The sequence below is a fragment of the Neoarius graeffei genome, chromosome 4 (genome assembly GCF_027579695.1).
Source record: "Neoarius graeffei isolate fNeoGra1 chromosome 4, fNeoGra1.pri, whole genome shotgun sequence".
Lineage (NCBI taxonomy): Eukaryota > Metazoa > Chordata > Actinopteri > Siluriformes > Ariidae > Neoarius > Neoarius graeffei.
The window spans coordinates 33,623,311-33,646,460 of NC_083572.1; the positions used below are offsets into that span (position 1 = coordinate 33,623,311).

General features: G+C 40.5%; 1 protein-coding gene across 1 annotated transcript in view; it reads left to right on the top strand.

The window, feature by feature from the left end:
* Positions 1 to 21,355, top strand: part of zc3h10 (zinc finger CCCH-type containing 10) — a 31,824-nt gene extending 10,469 nt beyond the window's left edge. Inside the window, exons 2-3 of the mRNA XM_060919143.1 lie at positions 4,126 to 5,407; positions 20,382 to 21,355. Of these exons, the coding sequence (XP_060775126.1) occupies positions 4,265 to 5,407; positions 20,382 to 20,909 (1,671 nt within the window). The 5' untranslated portion in view covers positions 4,126 to 4,264 and the 3' untranslated portion in view covers positions 20,910 to 21,355. The remainder of the gene's footprint in view (positions 1 to 4,125; positions 5,408 to 20,381) is intronic.
* The last annotated feature ends 1,795 nt before the right edge of the window (positions 21,356 to 23,150 follow it).

Sequence of the window (23,150 nt, forward strand, 5' to 3'; positions counted from 1 at the left end):
GGAACACTTCAGAAAACCATTGCCTGTGAAAACAACAGTTCATTACTGCATCCACAAATGCAAGTTAAAACCATATATAAATAAGTGTTGCCAGGCAAAACAAACCTCGCCCAGTAGCGCTTATGATGAATATGAAGGAAGATATCATGGAAAAAAATAGGTACCCTATTGGTCCATGTGGCTACTGCTTATAAATAAAATTTTCTGATACCATGTCCATACAGTAAATCTTTATATATATATATATATATATATATATATATATATATATATATATATATATATATATATATAATATAAAATATATAATTTTTTTACTCTTTGAGGCAGTAGCCACAAAAATGAAATGTAATCCAAAAATTAACAATTTAAAAATCACATAAGTAAAATATACCAAGTGTCTCTACTTTTATATTATGCTACTCTTACCTCTTACAGTTTTCAAAACTGAAACCTCTGAACTGAGGCTGACATACACAGGCTGTCACCATGACCGAAACTCTTATTTCTCGGAAATGGCTCAGCGCTAGAGCTCAGTGGAACGCACTTTCCCTCTGTAATAAGCATAAACATGTCAGAAAGCGATTTCTATAGTTTAGTCTATTTATTTCTAATGGTGAACTAAATTGTTTACACTCACTGGCCATTTTAATTGGAACACGTGCATGCGCAGTGCATGACTATTACATTCTTACAGCACGATGACATAGTGGCTAGCTCCTCTATATGAGGCAGTACCCACAACAAAAAACGATTTTGACCTTTTTGATGGCCTTGACCAGATGACCCTCAAAATGTTGGAGGTTCTATTTGACACCAGTGCCCATCTATCCTGAATGTTTCATGAAGGTTGATCCAGCCATTTTCCTGTAATATCGTTAACAAAAAAGCAAAAACCCGAACGAAAACAATACCTCACCCCCTGGTGGACTCCGTCCCGGGCAAGGTAACAATATCCAGAAATACTGCCACCTTCTCTGGGCCTGAGCTCTTTTACAATGGACTGAGGTAAAGTGGACAATTACTCTGAGGTCTGATGAATCAAAAGTAGAAATTCTTTTTAGAAATCATGGACACCATGTCCTCCACATTAAGGCCAAACAACAAAAAAAATTGTTTCCTATTACATGCCTTGAAAAATTAGGGTAGGTCGGTAGGGATTTTTTTTTTGAAAAAAATGTTTCCATGGCTATCACCACTCCCCCCCCCCCATATTCACAATAAAATATCCACGCACCCAGCACTCTGTTTGAATGCATGTTTGCAGTTATTCTGTTTTCAGAAATAAACACTAAAGAACACTTTTCAAAGATTTATTTCGAACCATACACAAACTTCTCACACTGAACATGTGCGTTGAACTGTGAAGATCAGCTGTTCAATGTCTACTTCCCATATGGCCTGTAGCAAATGTCTTTTATGCCTTTTTGAAGGCACTCGTCACATACTTCAATAACTGTTTTAACCTCCTAAGACCCAAGCTGTTTTTTTTTACATGCATTTTTTATTTCTTTTTGCTATTTGGGCTTATTAGAACCTGATTAGAATAAAAACTAAGCATCATCTTTGATAAGATGTACTTTTTGAGAAAAAGTATGTCCACATATGTGGATTCTTGTTCTGAATTTCTAAAAAGTGCTGTCCACATATGTGGACGCTAGGCCCTAGGAGGTTAAATCTTTTTCTCAGATCTGGCTTAACCCACAGAGTCTTTAAGACAATATGGACAAATGTCCGTTCTTCCAAATCCACTGCTATAGTAGGCTACAGGATCTGCACAGTTGAGAGGCATTCTGACACCAGAAACTCAGGCAAGAAAATGTTCGTGGGGTATTACTGGTGCCCCGCAAGAGTACTCGAACTCTGACAGCAACACAGTGAGTGCTGTTTGTTGTCGGGGTGTCAACCGATGCTTCGCGTAGATGATTTCTATATTTACTCTAGAACTACTGGTACAAGCTAACAAATCTTCAGTGTCTTTAAATGTCTCTCTTTTTCTAGCTACATAATTTGTCTAAGACTGGGCTTGCGATGTGCAAGACGCGTCTTTCAGCACACAAACCACCGCCATTTTCATTGCTTCCTGTTAGAGGTAGTCACGCGCATGCGTACAATCGGCTGTTTACAATGCGAGAGACACTTGTGCTATACATAACGTATGGACGTTGGTCTATGACCAGGGACAACCACGCTGTGTGCATCGCATGAACGTTTTGTAGACTGAGAGGGGGTGGGAGTTACGGGGCGGTCAGTCGGATAACGGAAACAAAGGTGTTTTTTTTTTTTTTTGTTTGTTTGGCCTAAAGAGGAGAGGGACCATCCAACTTATCAGTGCACAGTTCAGAAGCCAGCATTTGTGATGGTATGAGGATGCATTAGTGCACATGACATTGGTAGCTTGTACATCTGGGAAGGCATTATTAATGCTGAATGATGTATACATTTTTCAGAACAATATGCTGCCATCCAGACAAAATATTTTTCAGGGAAAGCCTTTCTTCTTTCAGCAAGACAATGCCAAACCACTTTCTACACATTAAAACTGCATGGCTCCATAGTAAGAGTCCAGGTGCTAAACTGGCTTGCCTGCAGTCCAGACCTGTCTCCTATTTAAAACATTTGGTGTGTTATGAAGCGCAAAATACAACAAAGGAGACCCCGAACTGTTGCCCAACTGAAATTGTATGTCAGGCAAGAATGGGATAACATTTCTCTTTCAAAACTACAGCAGTTTGTCTCCTCAGTTCTGACATTTATAGAGTGTTGCTAAAAGTAGAAGTGATACAGCACAGTGGTAAACATGCCCCTGTCCCAACTTTGTAGAAATGTGTTGCTGACATCAAATTCAGAATGAGTATATAGTTTAAAAAAAAAAAATTCTCAGTTTCAACATTTGCTGTGTTTGTACTATTTTCAATGAAATATAAGGTTTCCATTATTTGCACATGATTGCATTCTGTTCTTATTTACAGTTTACACAGCATCCCAACTTTTTTTGGAATTGGGGTTATACATACTCGGTATTTGGTTTTGGAAATAGACTTTACTTGGGCAGGCAGGACTTTAATTTGGTGACCCATTTTAGTAAATAAGTATGAAGAATGAGTGAGTGTTGTGTGAGCGATGGATAAATAATGAACACTTTGTATTGTATCGTTAAAATGAGGAAGAATTGACCAAATAGCCTTCTAAATTCAGATTAATTGCTGCTGAACTGTATTGTAACTCATAACCATGAGATTGCCTGAACTTCACGTTTATTCTGATGCCCCCACCGCCCAAGACGTGCCGCCAACTATCTCCCTGCCGAGATTCAATGACTTGCTGTCATTTTTGATGCTCTTGCCATATTTGGTGTGAATGTGGGGTTACAGCATAGTAGCAGTAAATAAATTGTATTTAATGTCCGTGGGATGTGAGAGAGAGGGACTAGTGATGGAATGACTGGTGCGAATAGGAGCTAACTTGTCTCTTGGACATTCCACCATGTTAATTCTACCTATAAACCATTAAAATGCTTGTCGTTCACCATTGAATAAATCAATGTTGTATAAGCGGACTAACACACCCTAGACCACATTGTTGTACACAAATGATGCACTTTTTTTTTTAAACTGCATTCAAGTGGTGTCAGAAACTGTACAATATCAATTTTCCTACTTGGAAATGGCACTTGAACATTTACTAGTCGTATATTCAGGATTTTGTATGGTAATGAGTTTGTAAACTCTGACACAATGTGACGTTTCACCTTCTATCTGCGTCAAGCTATCCACACTTTAGAATTTCATGGTTAGCCATCTGCGCTTAGGTTTTGTGCGTACATATGTAAACTTGGGATAAAGGCTCGTGCAGCCCTCAAAAACAGAAAAGTCTTTGTAGTGTTTTAAAAGCTTACTATTTTATAAATTACTCTAAACTTGTCCTATTAGATTGGCTACTTAATTAGTTCAGTTTCTCATAACCTGGTCACCTTGGTAACTCCAAAATAATAGTATGACGAGTCATTAGAATTCTACAATTAAAAACAAATTAAGCTTGTTTGATGTTAAAAGTTCTAGATTAGAAATGTTGTCTGCCTATATCTCTCTTAATTATGTAATTTTGTATTTTGTCTTTCCACAGTTTACCACACTGGAGTTGCAGATTGCAACAGTCTGATCTGGGTACTTTTTTAAAATCATCAGGCCTTGAACAATAATCAGGCCTGTCTTTTCTGGCCCACACATGAAAACGGGCTACCTTTTTGACTGCGCTGAGCGCCATGCCTGACCGGGATAGTGCATACCTGGTAGGTGGCAGCGGGAGCGGCAGTGGAGGGGGAGCTGGCACGGGGGTAGGGGAGGAAGTAGGTCCTGGGTCTGGCTTGACTGGGGGTGCAGACGGTCGAGGGGGAGTTGGGGGAAGCTCAACTGGTGGGAACAGTGGTTCTGGGGCCATGGGATGCAGCGGTGCCCTGGGAAATGGCCACACTTGCAGTGGAGCCAGTGGCAGCTTTGGCTCTGGCTCGCCATCAGATGGCGTTTGCCGTGACTTCTTACGGAATGTGTGTAAGCGTGGCAAGCGCTGTCGTTTCCGTCATCCAGACTTCAATGAGGTGCCTGATCTTGGTGCACGGAAGAACGAGTTTGTCTTCTGTCATGACCACCAGAACAAAGAGTGTGTGCGTACCAACTGCCGCTTTGTGCATGGCTCTAAGGAAGATGAAGACTACTACAAAAAGACTGGTGAGCTGCCACTGTGGCTGCGGTGGAAAGTGGCAGCAGGCCTTGGCCTGTCCCTCACTGACCTGCCACAGAGCCGTGGTGAGGCACCCATATGCAGAGACTTCTTGAAAGGGGAATGCCAGCGGGGCAACAAGTGCAAGTTTCGTCATGTGCGGAAGGACCATGAGCATGAGGTTTCACGATTCAGTGCAGTGGGGATGATGGGTGTCTCAAGTGGGGTGAGTGGAATAGTGAATGCAAGCGGTGGAGGTGTGACCTGTGGTGGGGTGTCAGGATTTGTTGGAGCAAATGGAGGGAGCATAATGGGGATGGGAAGCCCCACCATTGGAGGGTGCAGAGATCAGGGATTGTGTGGTGGAGGAGGGGGTGGTTCCATAGGAAGTTGTCTATCCCTGGGGGCTGCTGGACAACGGCGCTATGACCGGGGTCCGTGTTCAGTTTATGAATCACTATTTGAGAATGGACTGTTTGATCCTGGGCCACTGGATAGCCCTGTTGACCACGCAGCTCTTCAGCTGAAGAGACGACGATTAGAAGGGCTGAGATTGGTTGATGGGACTGGGGGAGGCCACTATGATTTAGGCGTGCAGGCCACGATTTCCACCCGGCCTTTGGAGTATCGTCTGTTGGAGGAGGAAAATGCTTTGCTGAGGAAGCGAGTGGAAGAGCTCAAGAAACAGGTGAGGATTAGAAATTGTGTTGGTTTAATGTAGTACTTCCAAATCCAAAACCTGCAATATCCCTGTATTAACACACCGATTTAAAATTTGCCCTGTAAATGAGCAGGTGAATTGAAACAGTTATGCGGGAGTAACAGACTCGTCTGGTGTGCAGGGGTAATCAAGGTCCAGGCTCAGGAAACACTGGTAACGTAAAGATACCAGTGTTCTGGAAATAAATGCTTCTTAAATGAATAAGTTAATGAATGAACTCACTTTATGCAACTACAATTAACCTGAGACTGTTTCATATCACATGGTTTTCTTTGTAGTACAATTAAAGACAGGGTTAAACATTGTTGCTCATATGTCAGGCTTCATGAACGCTCATAAAAACCGGAGTTTAGTCCTTTTAGTGCTCATAATTTCCGTATAGTTCTCAAAACATTTTGTTGAACAGGACTACTGTTTTGAGAAGATATGTGGATGAATTTCCTGGATTTATATACCCATTTTTATGTGGCCATATCTGTAATGAGTTATTTGTAAGTGATGGAAAATGAATGGCTTCAGCCTTACCTTGCGTTCACTTAGCAGGAGATAAAGCAACAGGTAAATTTTAACTTATTATGTAAACTTTCTGCACTGAACAGTGAGTACCATTGTGCCACCAAAATACAGCTTGACCTATACGCAGTACTTTAAGTATAATTCACATTTCAAGTAAATTTGAACTAAATTAGTAAATTCAATCTAATATAGGTAAAATAAGCTAGGCTGCAAATTACTTTAATATGCTACAATAAAAGCACTCCGTTTTAGCCTGTGCATGATTTGAGAGTCAGTCTCTCTCTCGCACACAACACTTTGACCAGCTGTGACACCATTTATAGTGTCTTAAATATACTACTTTCGTGTTTCAAGTTGTTCTAACTGCTTCTTTCTCTCAGCTTTTACTGTTTCTGCATAGCTGCCCACTCTCATTTTATACAGGGCTAGGTACCTAGGTAAACCACTCTGGAATTTGATCAGGGAATAGTTGATTCACTAATATAAGGGTCATTCCATGCCAACTTAACCAAAATTCAGAAATCTTTCCAGTTCATGTCATGGATTTTCTTGGAAAAACTAAACAAATGTAAAAGCTTCTATTAAATTAATTGAACCTTGCAAAATCCTATAGCTCTGCTTCAAATACTTTCTTGGTTATGATATTTTGAAGTTTGACCCCTTTTAATTTTTGTGATTCTGTATGTGTACTCTAAGCATCATCAGTTGCTTATTTTTCACTAGATTGGGTTGAAATTAGTACTGAACATTTAAGATACCCTCCGTATCAATGCGCTGCCGAAGCGCACAGAAGGTGTTAGTACGCCTGTCATTATAGTGCGGACTTTCTATAGCATAGAAAATCGCTACGTTTCAATTTGTGTAACTGAACTTGTTTCATATCACTGGTCATATAAACCTATGTAAACAGGAAAAACGCGGAAGAGTTTGGTCGCATCTAACTACAGCCCCAAAAAATACCATTGGCCATGCTGAGCCTAGCTACATTGCTAACAGGAGTGACAGCGCGTCTGACTGACTGGGAGGTCGCGCAAAGCTCGGACAGGTACGGAGCAGCTCGTCTCAATTCAGATAAGAGCATATTTCATTATGGAAATACGGTGGACTGTTCCTTTAAGGTGTTTTGATTGTATAGTTTCCCACAAAGGGTTATTTGAATTTGCTTGAAACCTTTTTATGGGAAAGTGTTTATGTTCATTGCCAAAATATAAAAGTAAAGATGTTCTAATACTTCGTCATTTAATGATTTAAAAAAAAAAAAACAATTTATTTTGCCTGTGTACAACCCCACAATGGATTTGAAACGAAGCATTAAAAATGTATTAGAAGTGGAGACTTTCAGTTTTAATTCAATGTTTTTAAAAAAATTTCATTAACCATTTTATAAATTACAGCCATGTTTTATACAGTCCCTCCGTTTTCACAAACTCAAAAGTAATTCGGCAATTAACTGATAAGCCGTTTCATATCCAGATGTGGCCCATTTTGTGCTGAATTAAGGAGATAAAATGTCTGGAGTTGATTCCAAGTGTTGAAATTGCATTTGATAGCCGTTCATGGGAACTCTCAAAATATGATCCAAACATCTACAAAAAAAAACAAAACAAAACCCTGGAACAAGATTCTTTGGATAAACCCAAGACTAACTTATAGAAGGATGATGGGAAGAGAAGAGTATGGAGAAGGAAAGGAAGGGCTCATTCTCCAAAGCATACCCCATCATTTGTCAAATATGGTGGAGGCAGGGTTATGGCATGGGCATGTATGGCTGGCAGTGGAAGTGGGTCACTGGTGTTTATTGATGTGTCTGCTGATAGAATTCGTAGAATGAACTCCAAAGTATACAGCACTATAGTTTCTGCTCAGATTCGGTCAGATGCTGCAAAATTGATGGTGCTTCATAGTACAGTACAGTTCAGTTTTATTTGGTTCGCACTTTTAACAACAGGCATTGTCACAATGCATCTTTACAGAAATGTATAAGGCCAAACAAACAAACAAAAAATACTGTTTTTCCGGTTACCCGACCGACCCCCTCTCAGTCTACAAAACGTTCATGCGATGAACACAGCGTGGTTGTCCCTGGTCATAGACCAACGTCCGTACGTTATGCATAGCGCGAGTGTCTCTTGCATCGTAAACAGCCGATTGTACGCATGCGCATAACTAACAGGAAGCAACGAAAATGGCGGTGGTTTGTGTGCTGAAAGACGTGTCTTGCACATCGCAAGCCCAGTCTTGGACAAATTATGTCACTAGAAAAAGAGACATTTAAAGACATTGAAGATTTGTTAGCTTATACCAGTAGTTCTAGAGTAAATATAGAAATCATCTACGCGAAGCATTGGTTGACACCCCGACAACAAACAGCACTCACTGCGTTGCTGTCAGAGTTCAAGTACTCTTGCGGGGCACCAGTAATACCCCACGAACATTTTCTTGCCTGAGTTTCTGGTGTCAGAATGCCTCTCAACTGTGCAGATCCTGTTGAAATGGCCTACTATAGCAGTGGATTTGGAAGAACAGACATTTGTCCATATTGTCTTAAAGACTCTGTCTGTGTTAAACCAGATCTGAGAAAAAGATTTAAAACAGTTATTGAAGTATGTGACGAGTGCCTTCAAAAAGGCATAAAAGACATTTGCTACAGGCCATATGGGAAGTAGACATTGAACAGCTGATCTTTACAGTTCAACGCACATGTTCAGTGTGAGAAGTTTGTGTATGGTTCGAAATAAATCTTTGAAAAGTGTTCTTTAGTGTTTATTTCTGAAATCAGAATACCTGCAAACATGCATTCAAACAGAGTGTTGGGTGGGTGGATATTGTGAATATGGGGGGAAAAAGAGTGGTGATGGCCATGGAAACATATTTTTTCAAAAAAAAAAAATCCCTACCAACCTACCCTAATTTTTCAAGGCATGTAATAGGAAACCATTTTTTTTTGTTTGGCCTAAATGCATATATTACAGAGAACTAAATAAAAAGTAAACCTTGAGCGCAACCAGACTCAAAAGGGAACCCATCCTCATTTGTGTGATTAATAGTGCGATTATAAATAACTTGTTTCTGTGTCCTACATGGTCAAAAAGTGCAATTGTGTAAACAGGAAATTCATTATAGCTTTGACATGAAGTCTGTGTTGAAGTTATCAACTGTTCACTGATGCAGACTTGAGTGCAGTTGTAGTCCTAAGGCATTGTAGCAAAACTGTTTGCATTAATTGTCTAAAGCCGCCATCTCGGTGTATCCTCTGCAGGAGCAAAGTGATGAGAACTAACCCTGTAAATAATAATAATTAGCGGAATGGACTAGCTGGACTTTTTTGTGGCTACATATGTTTTATACTAACGTGTAGCCACAAAAAAGTCCAGCCAGTCCATTCTGCTTATTATTATTATTATTATTATTTACAGGGTTGGTTCTCATCACCATGCACAGGTTTTTGTGTGACGTGTAGATTATCATTAAAATAACTGACACCTCCCACTCTGTCAGTTAGATGAGGCTGATTGTATATACAGTTGTGGTCAGAAGTTTACATACAGTGACATGAATGTCATGGCAATATTTGAGCTTTCAGTAATTTCTTTGAACTGTTCTTTTTTTCTGTGGCAGAATGTACAGCATACATCTTTTAATAAAAAAAACAACAACACGAATTTGGTGCACAAGTTTTAATTTTCTTTGGGTTTTCTGAAATCAACACAGGGTCAAAATTATACATACAGGGTCAAAATATACATACAGCACACCTAATATTTGGGTAAAATGTCTCTTCACAAGATTCACCTTGACCAAACATTTGTGTTTAACATGAACAAGCTTCTGGCAGGATATTTCACGACTCTTCATGGTAGAATTTGTAGAGTTCAATAAATTTTTTTTTTTTTTTCTTGGCATGGACTCAACTTATAAGCACGGTCCATATATTTTCAATAGGGTTGAAGTCAGGACTTGCTTTAAGCTTAATGTTAGCCTGCTTTATCCTCCACAACCAGTTCTGATGCGTGTTTGGGTTCATTGTCCTGTTGTAACTCCTAAGTTGTGTTCAAGCTTCTGATGGTTTATGCTGAAGAATTGAGGTAGTCCTTCATTATTCCATCCATTTTGTGCAATGAATCTGTTCCACTGGCAGCAAAACAGCCCCAGATCATGATCCTACCACCACCACCAGCTGGTACAGTGTCCCTTTGTACATGGTGGCCATTGTGGCCGAACAACTCAAGCTTTGTCTCATCTGACCATACAGCTATCCTCCAGAAGGCTATCCATCAGCTTCCAGTTCATGGTAGGGCTGTGCCATAGTGGTTCCCAGGTTGTTCCTGATCATCCAAACTAATTTCCTTTCAGCTGAGGGTTGACAGTTTGGGTTTTCTTGAAGCAAAGTGGCTTGGCAAAGTGACTACACCTCACAGTAACTTGGAAACTAAGTAAATTGTTTGAACTGATCTTGGAATTTGCACTTGTTTAGAAATGGCTCCAAGAGACATTCCAGAGTTGTGTATATCTGCGATGTCTGTGAAGATTCTCAGTCATCCAGGTCATAGTAACTGTGGGTGGTAAAAGAGAGCAACTGGACTTGCTTGAAGATTCTTGAAGACATTTCAAGAAGAGGTGAAACGTCTTCAAGAATCTTCAAGCATCTTCAAGCAAGTCCAGTTGCTCTCTTTTACCACCCACAGTATATCTGCGATCCTCTTTCTCAGACCTGCACTGAGCTCCTTGGACTTTCCCATTTTACTGTGTGTTGGTCAATCCAATGAGTGCTGTAAACAAACCCTTTTTATGAAGGCACAGAGAAGCTACCAACTGTAGTCAATCCTGATCATTAGCAGGAAGTTAAGAGACCTCTGGCTTCGCAAGATAAGAGACATTTTGGAAGTTTCAGCACTTCTGAATTAATAATCTAAGTGAGCATATATAAACTTTTGACCCTGTATGTATAATTTTGACCCTGTGTTGATTTCAGAAAACCCAAAGAAAATTAAAACTTGTGCGCCAAATTTGTGGGGGTTTTTTAATTAAAGATGTATGTTGTACAGTCATTCTGCCACAGAAAAAGAACAGTTCAAAGAAATTACTGAAAGCCCAAATATTGCCATGACAATTTATATCCAAGATGACATTCATGTCACTGGATGTAAACTTCTAACCACAACTGTATCTGGGAGGGCTAGCTTCATTTAATGATCCATATTCCTTTGGTTTGATCCATGTTTCTATTGAGCACAGTACATTAAACTTCTGATCAGTAATCACTTAATTAACAATAAGTACTTTAGGTGCAAGAGATCTTGTATTTAACAGTCCTAGCTTTAGATAAAAGGTACATTTCAGTATGAATTTTCATTTTATGCAAACTAGGTTCCTAAAACAAACTAATGGATAATGACCCTACCACAAAAGCAACCCAAGTGCTTCTTGAGGGAAAGAATTGGAATGTTGTTAAAGGAGATACACAGAGCCTTTATTTTTAAATAAATTTCTGAGTGGATAGTATCTCCATCCGCCCTGTGATGACCTGGCGACTTGTCCAGGGTGTACCCCGCCTCTCGCCTGTAGTCAGCTGGGATAGGCTCCAGCTTGCCTGCGACCCTGTAGAAGGATAAAGTGGCTAGAGATGATGAGATGAGATGAGTATCTCCATCCTTGACTCTTGTATGCTGCATAAATGGGAATAAAAAATATATATATATTTTTGAGAGTTAAAATCGACCGCAAAGTTGGCATTCGAGCTGCCCCGCTGAGCCAGCCAGCCCTGAGTGTGTGACGTTACAGCAGGAACCGGCTTTAAGGCCGAGGCCTTTTACAGCTATCGACCAAAGTCATAGAAATAAAAATTTATGGTGAAAGTAAGAAATACCATAACCGACTTGCTCAACTAAGACTGATTTGACTTCACTGATTGTGGGTTGACTCTCATTAAAACAGGATAGGTGTTATAACTTATGCAACATATGCATGCATTTTCACTGATAAAATGTAAAAGGCTAATTAAATAATCAGATGAACTGAGACAATCACATTCTGAAGCAAATTAAATAATCTCATACCGGTAACTTAAACACACAATACAAGTTACATGTATTAATCTAAATGCAGGTAAACAACGAGTTGTGTGTGGTTTTTTTTTTTTTTTTTTTTTTTTTTTAATCCAAATGAGTCAGAGCTTACCCTTTCTGTGTTCTCGCTTCTTGAAGGCCGATTGTTTTAAAAACAATCTGACTTTCAGTTGTTCGTTCAGTTCTCTGTTCATTCACTTCTTCCATGTAAGGGTGAGATGGCAGCAATGTCCAGTTTAGAAATCAGGGCTGCTCCACTCATTCACTTTTCTTCATACTGTGTATTCCTCCATTTACTGCTGGGCTCAGGCAATTACTAAAACCTGGGACGGAGCGGGATGTCACCGGTTTTAGCAACAACTGCAGGGAGGTCACTGCCTGAGCAATATGTCCCATCCCATTCTGTCCCAGGTTTTAGCAACAACCCTCAGCTCACTCCGGGAGGACTGGTGCAACTGAACTCACTTTCCTTTTTAAAAAAAAAAAATAAATAAAATAAATACTTTCCTTGTAGTTTTCTTTTCCTTTAATTGTTGGTACTGCACCCTCTTTCAACACAGGCTTATAGCCAACGCTCCTCAACAGACCAGAGGTCTTGTATGAGTCTTCAGTAAAATGTACAGAGCAGAGGAGAGACCACTTCGTAGGCGCCCAATGTGCCCATGAACTTCTCACAAAACATGTCCAGATCTTTGCAGTTTGAACATTCTTGGGCTATGAATGCAACATAAATCCTGCTTCTGTCGTGTTGCTGTACCAGCCTAAAACACATCTACGTGGCATGGTGATAAATTAGCTCAGAATGGAGGATCGGAGTTGCAGTCAGCTCTGTGTTTTAGTATAGCAGAAATGGCAATGAGATTGATAGACTTCCTGCTGTGACGTTACGGATGTCAAGGTCATTCACTCAGACCGCTACCTATATGAATCACTTTAATCGTAAAAATTACTATATAATAGGGTGTTCACACGGCACATATTTGCATCGATGCTGCACCGATGTATTTTGTTGCGATATATCTTACACTGGTGTAAATTTTGCGCAGCGTTCACACGTCACAACCCTGCTTACTAGAGAGAAGCGTGTTAGCACCGGTGCAGCCCCACTTGCGGTCACACGGCAGTTTCTGCGACCGTGTTATAGTAGCAAAAACTATTACTATCATTTCCTTTGATAGTAATAAAGTTTTGATATTTCCTTTTATTACTATCATTTCCTATCATTATTACTATCATTTCCGATAGTAATAATGCGGAAATGAAATATGCGCATGCGTGAAACTGTACTTCTTTTTCCCGGTTGTCATGGCATCACCAAGCGCCGGGAAAACAACGTGGATGAAGACACCAGTGTTGCCAGATATTGCTGACGTTTTCCATCCCAAAATATGTTCAAATCCGTCAAAATGCACTTAAAACTGCCAAATCTGGCAACACTGGAAGACACGCAGTTCTGTTGTTGTTGATATTCGCCATTTTGGAAGCGCAAAATACCAGGATGCAAGTTATGCAATGCCCGTATGTAATCAACTCTCCTCACGCGTAGCGAGTCTACCCCTGTAGCGTTCAGACGTCCCATTTTATATCGGTGCTGCCCCGCAAACTAGCATTTACTCCGGAGTAAATTTCTTAAACCACCTCCCGAGCAGGGTTAGATTTGCACCGGTTTAAGCAGCTTTCAGGGGCTACACCGCTATAACTTTGTACCGTGTGAACGCTCTACCGGGGCAGCCCCGGTGCTACACCGGAGTAAAAGTTGCCGTGGGAACACCCCTTTAGATTTATTGTTGATGCTTAAAACTATTCCTGTGCCATTCTTGAGGTCTCAAGGCATTTATAAACGAAAGTGAGGCTATGGCTCTACGTATATCCTTTTAAATGACTGCGTCAGTCACCTGACCTCAACCTGATTTTGAGCATGCTTTTCATTTAGGCCTACTGAAGGCAAAACTAAAGGCAGAAGACACAGAAATAAGCAGCAACTGAAGGTGGCGGCATTAAAGCCAAACAAAACCCAAAAATAAGCGGCGTTTGCCGATCACAGCAAGTGGGGCCCCCCCCAAAAAAAAACAAAAACAAAACACACCATGTTTAAATTAAAAATAAAACTTAACAATTTATCCATTGTAAAAGTTGTGATATTGCTAAGAATGGGCTTACCTACCGTAGGTGCAGTGCTTGAAACTAACGGTGTCCCGACATCCCGGGGACCATAAAAAATGTCATCGGGACACAAAATTATCATATTTGGGACAATCCCGGGACAATGAAAAAAATGGATCTAGAAAAAAAGTTCTACATTAATATTATTTACAAAGCCGTAACACATACGTAGACATTCACCTAATTTCATCTCATCTCATTATCTCTAGCTGCTTTATCCTGTTCTACAGGGTCGCAGGCAAGCTGGAGCCTATCCCAGCTGACTACGGGCGAAAGGCGGGGTACACCCTGGACAAGTCACCAGGTCATCACAGGGCTGACACATAGACACAGACAACCATTCACACTCACATTCACACCTACGGTCAATTTAGAGTCACCAGTTAACCTAACCTGCATGTCTTTGGACTGTGGGAGAAACCGGAGCACCCGGAGGAAACCCACGCGGACACGGGGAGAACATGCAAACTCCACACAGAAAGGCCCTCGCCGGCCACGGGGCTCGAACCCAGACCTTCTTGCTGTGAGGCGACAGCGCTAACCACTACAACACCGTGCCACCCTTCACCTAATTTGTCAATTTTAATTTTAAAACGTTAACAGCGAAAAATACATTAGTAGCTACACTTTCGATGCACCTGCATCAGTAGGCTACAGAGCAGCGCATTCTGTTCTAAAATCTTCGGCCGGAGTCCGCGTTATATGGACTTGGAATGGAACTGCTACCGCACACGCTGCGCCGACTCTTGCCAGAACAAAAATGCTGAAGTGGTTGAAGCGGACCGACCGCGGGGAAGAAACTGAAAGCCCAGACATAACGTCTCTCTGCTTTGTTTGCACTTATATGATATGACACTTTTATCCAAAGTGACTTTACAGTTTTTTACAGTGTTACAGTCCCTGTAGCAATGTTGGGGTAGGTGCCTTGTTCAAGGGCATTTCATCCATTGATGGTATGGCTGATGGCTTTCAAAACATCTCTGAATGGGGCAACAGGTATATTACATAAAAATGGATAACGGTAATGGTGAAAATGATAAGTTGGCCTTATATATGCCAACAGATATTCAAGGTATAAGTAGATGAAATGACCATAAAAGGGGTCTTATTTTCAACTAAAGTGTACTGCAGATGGAGTGAGTTGAAACATTTTCTGAATGAGCTAGTTGGCCCCTTTAAATAAACGGGTATCTATTCATACAGTGAGATCGCCAAAGTTTAATAAACTGAAAATGCAATAACTGTAATTTTGAAGTAGATGATGTATAGGACATGTGTCACTTGTGTTTTGTGACTTATTGTAAAAATTATATAAAGGGTTCAAAATCGCATAGTTACAAATATAATAGTAACTTCAAATGATAATATTAACCACTGGTTATTTCAGAGAGGAAAAAAATGGGGACACTATTGCTTCCATTCGGGACAATACAACACAGAATTCGGGACCACTGGGGGGGACACAAAGAAAAAAAGTTAATTTTGAGCCCTGCGTAGGTGCAGACATTTGTGCTGAAACTGGATATCTGCTTGTGACACAACTTAGTAAAACACAACCAGCAAATAAAGGCTTCTAATATTCTTTAAAAAAAAATTCATGGGTGCCACTGTGCGCTTGCTTGCACACACGTGTATTCTCTCACACACACGTTCATTTTCTTTCTCTGTGTGTGTGTGTGTGTGTGTGTGTGTGTGTGTGTGTGTTCACTACTTCAGATGGGTTAAATGCAGAGAAAGAATTTCACTGTGCTGTAATATGTGACAAAGGCTTCTGATTCTAAACATCTGATCAGAAATTTTCCGTAACCATGTGATTTTTACTGGTAATGAAATGCGTGAATCAATTGATTTCACTTTTCTGAAATCTGAATCTCACTTGGTTAGATGACGCATATGCAGTACTGACTGTCCATTGTCAGCAATGCGATTCTTGCCATCTAAAAAGATCATGTTTCTCAGTGAATAAAAACAAACAAAAGCATCTTGCACAAAAGTGCAAGGAAAATTTTAACGTTTTGGGGAGAGAAAAAAAAAACAGTAGCTAGCGATGGAGTGTTTATAGGCAAAAAACCCAGCTTTTCAAAGGCTCGTGTGTGCGCTCATTGTTTACGTGTGTGTGTGTGTATTCATTGCTTCAGTGATTGGGCTTATTTTTACAACTAAATGCTTGACAGTCGAGCCTCTTTAGGGTTGTTTACAACAATTTAGAAGAAATGTATCAACTAGATCTCAACCTCAGTAAGTCACGTGGTAAGTAAATGACATAATTCTCTTGCGTAATTTGTACTCAGAGTGCAATATTTGAGCCTCTAAGAGAGTAAGATGTCAGCACCCACGGACATATTTTAAAAGAAAGGCAAATACACAGTATACAGGTAGAAATATGAACAAATGAATAATCAAACTTGTCTTGTATGGATATTATCTGCCAGTATAAAGGAGTTTATTTTTGGGTTTTGTTTGCCTTTAAAGCGCTACTTTTGAAATTTTACCAAAATGATGAAACACTTTTTCATACTTTGCAGTTATAATGTTTTGTCTTTCAATAAAACCTGCATGCATGCCCCCCCTCGAAATTTGTATCACAAATGCGAGTTTTTGTGACCACTATTTCAGCCATTGCATTTTGTTGAACTCGGTCAGGGAATGGGTCGACATGGGCAGTGACGTCATACACTCAACCAAACAGTCATGTGTAATGCTGTTGTGTGAAAGTTGCAATTTTCAGTATTCATGGGCCCGAATATCATGATTTTAAAAAAAAACAGCCTTTTTTTTAATGTGAAAGATGCCTCTGAGTCATTGTGTTGTGCAAGGCTGTAGCAATACAGCTGATCTTGAGGCAGGGATTTCAGTCTATAACTCGCCACGGTCAGGTATTGTATTGATTAGGTGGATGAACAGAGGTAATCGCAGAGAGTGTGTTTATTTAAAAACATGAAGGCAGACGGATTCAAACTTGGAATAGGCAAACGGGCAATGGTCAGGCGAGGCACAGACGAGGGAGAATCAAATAAACAAAACAATCTCAGAACCAGGACAGCAGTATGGAATACAAAGGGCTTGGTAACAATGAACACTTGGGAACAGAGTGTATAATTTGCAAAATTCTGTGTGTTGTCCGAGTCTTTATATCCACATGCTGTAAATACGCTTTGGTCCTCAACAGGTGTCTGTAATTAGTCCTTGTCAGCTTGGGAGTGGCGAGTGGCGTGCATGTGTGTAGCAACTTGAAGCGCACCTAGTGCAGCTGTGACAGCCACTAAATGAGATGGATCACATGAAGTGGATTACGTTTGTTAGACTTCGTTGAAAAAAAAAATTATCTCAGTGGGTGCTTTGGGCTTTGTACAGCATTGACGACATCTGCATGAGAAAAACACACCATGTCAAATGATTTCAAAGAATACTTTGTTTCTGGAGCCGTACCAACTATCTGGAAAGCTGAAGTCACTATTGTTAGTGTCCCAGAATGCTGGAAGGTAAGATGTCAAAATCACCATGTTCTATTGTAGTCTATTTTGTCCAAACTACCTGAAATCATAATTTTCATCTTTTGATTTAAAAAATTTTCACTTAAAGATAGTCAGTGAAGCGTTCCCTAGAACAACCAAAAAGCACCAAGATCCTCCTCTTGTTCTGAGGCAGTGGTGTTCTTGTATGCTTCGCTATCCTCCTCAGTTGTATGAGGTTTTCGACTTTCATCGAACGGGATTAGTATTAAAACCACTGTTTTTTCAAACTCTGTGCCATCTGAACAGGATTCCAAATCAAAAACTTAGAGCAGTCCAAAGAAAAACTTAAAGAAATCTCACTTTTATTGGAACACATTGCAAAACTTCACTATATTTATGTAGCTCAAGCAGAAGGTTAAGTGTGTGATGTCATAGTTCAGTTTTACAGTTGCTACCGCTGACTCTTTTGATCAAGTGCACATATGCAAAATAAACATGGCAGACTGTGAAATACTGAATATTAAAATCCAGATTTCTCGTGACCTATTTTAGTTGTCTCAAAAAATGTAAACGAAATTTACTTTCCAAGATGTATTTTTCTTTGAGTCAGGAGAATTTGTTTGTTTAAATTTAATAAAATCTCATCAAAGTAGCACTTTAAAGGTGTGCGAAAGCATACTTTTTAGTTGAGCTTGAAGGTGACAATTTTGGAGCAGAGGACTTCTTTCTTGGATGGCAGCTTCACAGTTCATGGCAGTGTTAGGCTTGCTTGACTGTAGACAGTGACACTGGTGTTTCAGCAGCTTCTGGTTCTTTCCTGATCATCCAAATCAGTTTCCTCTCAACTGAGGGTGACCAGTTTAGGTGTTCTTCCTGACGTTGGCAAGGTGGCCACACCTCCCAATAACATGTCCAACAAGCCCTTTTTATGTTGGCACAGCTGTAGTCAATCATGAGCACTAACCAGTAGTGAAGAGGCCTTGCCCAGTTAAGATACTTCGGAAATTTCAGCACCACTGAATTAATAATCTAAGTGGGTGCATGTATATTTTTGACCCTGTATGTATAATTTTGGCGGCACGGTGGTGTAGTGGTTAGCGCTGTCGCCTCACAGCAAGAAGGTCTGGGTTCGAGCCCCGTGGCCGCCGAGGGCCTTTCTGTGCAGAGTTTGCATGTTCTCCCCGTGTCCACGTGGGTTTCCTCCGGGTGCTCCGGTTTCCCCCACAGTCCAAAGACATGCAGGTTAGGTTAACTGGTGACTCTAAATTGACCGTAGGTGTGAATGTGAGTGTGAATGGTTGTCTGTGTCAGCCCTGTGATGACCTGGCGACTTGTCCAGGGTGTACCCCGCCTTTCACCCGTAGTCAGCTGGGATAGGCTCCAGCTTGCCTGCGACCCTGTAGAACAGGATAGAGCGGCTAGAGATGATGAGGTGAAATTAAAACTTGTGCCCCAAATTCTTTTTTTTCCCCTATTAAAGATGTATAGTGTACGATCATTCTTCCCCAGGAAAAAAAGAACAGTAAGTTCATGACAGTCATGTCCATGATGAGTGTATTTCTGATGATAACTGCGGGCACACATGCGCGCACACGGTCAAATTTGGACACCCCGACTCACTCATAGGTTTTTCTGTATTTTGGCTATTTTCTACATTGTAGAACAATACTGAAAACATCAAAACTATAAAATAACATATGGAACATGTATAGAATTATGCGGCAAACAGAAAAGTGTTTTCTAATTTTTTTTTCATTTTTTTTTAAAGTTTCATATTTTAGATTCTTCAAAGTAGCCACTGTTTACCTTGATGATGCTTTGCACACCATTTGGCATTATCTTAACCAGCATCATGAGGTAGTCACGTGAAATGCTTTTCAATTAACAGGTGTGTCTCATCAGAAATTGAGTAGAATTTCTGACTTCTTAATGTGTTTGAGACCATCAAGCAGTAAATGGTAAATAATAAAAATATAGTAAATAAACAACTGTTGTAATCTGACAACTGTGGCAATCCATAGAATGTCAAGAACTGCTCAGCTAAGTAAAGAGAAATGACGGTCCATCATTACTTTAAGACATGAAGTGTCCTTTATTAATTAAAAAAAGCATTGAATTAAAAGGTGTGTCCAAACTTTTGACTGGTACTGTGTATGTATGCACAGTATCTTTACTTCATTGTCAGTGAAGTTCATATTCTTATACCTTTTTGGTATGTTCCATGTCACCAGAAACAAGCTGCACCAGGAGCAGGCTACTTTGCTTTGTAAAGTGAAGTTGTTTACCATGTACAGTTGGGTCCATAAAGACTTGAACAATGACACATCTTTCATCATTTTACCTCTGTACAGCCCCACAATGGATTTGAAGCATCCGATCAAGATGTGTTTGAAGTGTAGACTTTCAACTTTAATTCAAGGGGTTTAATTAAAAAACAATTGCATCAACTGTTTATAAATGACACCCATTTTTAGAAGGTGTCCAGACTTTGTGTTTTGTATGATTTGTACAACACACTTTTCTGGCCAAAAGTTTGCATACAATGAAATGAATGTCATTATGTCGACACTCCTGACAAAAGATCCCTTTTGGACTAAAAGGGCTCATTTTGATTGAGCTCAGAACAGTCAGAGATGTTTTCTAACCTTAGTCTGTCAACTTTTATCAATGATGTCTGTTTTATGTAAATAGTCATGACTAACTGTAAATCTTTTCTTCCCCATAATATATTCCACATCTCAGGTCTCCAACTTGATGGCTACCAATGAAGTCTTGCTGGAGCAAAATGCTCAGTTCCGCAGCCAGGCAAAGGTCATGACCTTGTCCTCAACACCCACACCATCAGAACAGAGTCTGGCACCACCTGTTGGATCAGTGAGCTCTTACAACCATAGCATTGCACAGACTCGCACAACTTTGAGCAGCGCTGGACTACAGCCACGTGCTGTAACCCAGCAGGAACTGGTAGCACCTGCTGGGGCCCCTGCTGGTGCTCCACCAGCTAATGCTGCGCCCCCACCTGCTGCACCCCCTCCTCCTCCACCCCATCTGAACCCTGAGATTGCCCCGCTCTCAGCTGCCCTCGCCCAGACAATTGCACAAGGTATGGCACCACCTGTTTCCATGGCACCTGTGGCAGCTTCTGTGGCCCCGGTTGCTGTATCCATGGCACAGCCGCTGCCAGGCATCACCATGAGTCATGCCACTACACCAATGGTGTCATACCCCATCGCCAGTCAGAGTATGAGGATCACGACTATGCCACATTAATGCAAGTCCAAATACATGCAATAATTTCTTTTACCTGTAAACACTTTTTCTCACACCTAAAGTTGTAGTGCAGTTTTACAAAAGTAGGACTGTATACAGTATTTAGATTAACTTTTTTTGGATTGGCTAACACAACACCAGCAACTTGGGGAAACTAAGTACATGCATTTTTTTTTAATTATTAATTTATCAGACTCATTGGTAAACTAGACCATTTTCTTTTGTTCCATACAGCGGTTTGACAGTGAGACCATGAACTAGTTAAGTGTTTGTGCTAAAGGCACATATTTTTAGTTTGAATGGACAACATGCACATTTGTCAGGAAAATATGTTCATTGGCTTCTTAGAAAGGAGCTGTGAATGTTAATCCTTTTGTGTTGTTGATTTTTGCTCTGTGATGCCATTCTTGATCTTTTTACAAAAACGATATAAAGGATCAACCTGTATAAAATTTGTGGACATTATTTTGTGTGGGTGTGTGTATATTGTATATTTGGTGCCAGCGCAAGCTTATCAGTGGGATTTTTTTAAACTACTGATTATACAGTAGAATCACTATATATGTACAACATATTGACAAAAGTATGTGAACACCTGACCCTCATGGTTGTATGTCGGCCTGCCGCAAACTGTTGCCACAAACTTGGAAGCACACAATTGTCTAGAATGTCTTTGTATGCTGTCGCATTTAGGTTTCTTTTCAATGAAATGAAGAAGCCCATATATGCTCCAGCATGATCAGTGCCCCAGTGCACAAAATGAGATCACTGAAGACATTGTCAAGGATGGTGTGGAAGAAATCAAGAGGCCTTCACAAAACCATGATCTCAACTGAACCAAAAATCTTTGGGGTGAATTGGAATGATAGCTGCACACCAGGCCTTCATGCCTGACATCAGTGCCTAATCTATTGCCTTTTTTATGGCTAAATGGGCAAAAATCCTCATAGCCATGTTCCAAAATCTAGTGGAAAACCTTTCCAGTAAGTGGAGGCTGTTAAACAAGCAAAGGGGGGGAATCAATATCGGTGCCCACAATTTTAGAATGGGATGTTAAATACTCGGGTGGCACAGTAGTGTAGTGGTTAGCACTGTCGCCTCACAGCAAGAAGGTTCTGGGTTCGAGCCCGGTGGCCGATGGGGTCTTTCTGTGCAGTGTTTGCATGTTCTCCCTGCATCTGTGTGGATTTCCTCCGGGTGCTCAGGTTTACCCCACAGTCCAGAGACATGCAGGTTAGGCTAATTGGTGGCTCTAAATTGACCATAGGTGTGAATGTGAGTGTGAATGGTTGGTTGTCTCTGTGTGTCAGCCCTGCGATGACCTGGCAACTTGTCCAGGGTGTACCCCACCTCTCGCCCATAGTCAGCTGGGATAGGTTCCAGCTTGCCCACGACCCTGCACAGGATAAGCGGTTACCGATAATGGATGGATGTTAAATACTCTGGTATCCACATACTTTTGGTCATGCAGTGTATATACGGTGGATATAAAATGTGTACACGCCTCTGTTATTTAGTTTGCTAAATAACTTCTATCTTTAATGTGATTATAGTAACCAACAAAATTTAAGTGAAGAAAAACATTTTAGAAAAATATTTTGATAAAACAGCACACATCTTTTGGGATAGTCTGCCAACTCGGCACATTTTGATTTGCAATTTTATTCTGCTTTATTCCATGCAGAGTTGCTCTAGATATGTCAAATTGAGAGGGGTTCTCCTGTGCACAGCCATCTTGAAGTCATTACACAAGGGTTAAACACCCCCCCCCCCCCCCCCCCCCCCCCCCCCTTGGATAGGATCTAGATTCCAAAATATTCCTTTGTTGACTTAGATTTGTGCTCTGGGTAATTGTGCTGTACAGTGAAAAATTTTCATCAGCTGTGTAACAGTGGTCTGTAGGTTGTGTACTAAAGTAAATTTATATTACAGGGAATCATGGGTTGCTCCAATCATGAATAGAACCCAAGTCCCAGCTGACATGAAGCAGCCCCATAGCATACTGGTTGCAAACATTGTTTCATTGTGGATATGGTGTTCTTTGGGTCATAAGCTGCCTTGATTTTGCATCAAACATAGAAATACATCTGCAAGCAGTGATGAAGGGGCCAAGCAGAAAAGCAAGGCACAGTTGCCATAGACACTTAAAGTGCTGATGACACGTTTTTGACATCTTTGGCAATGTTTTATAACATAAAAAGTAATTCCCGATGATCCATATATTAATTCACGAAGGTGCCT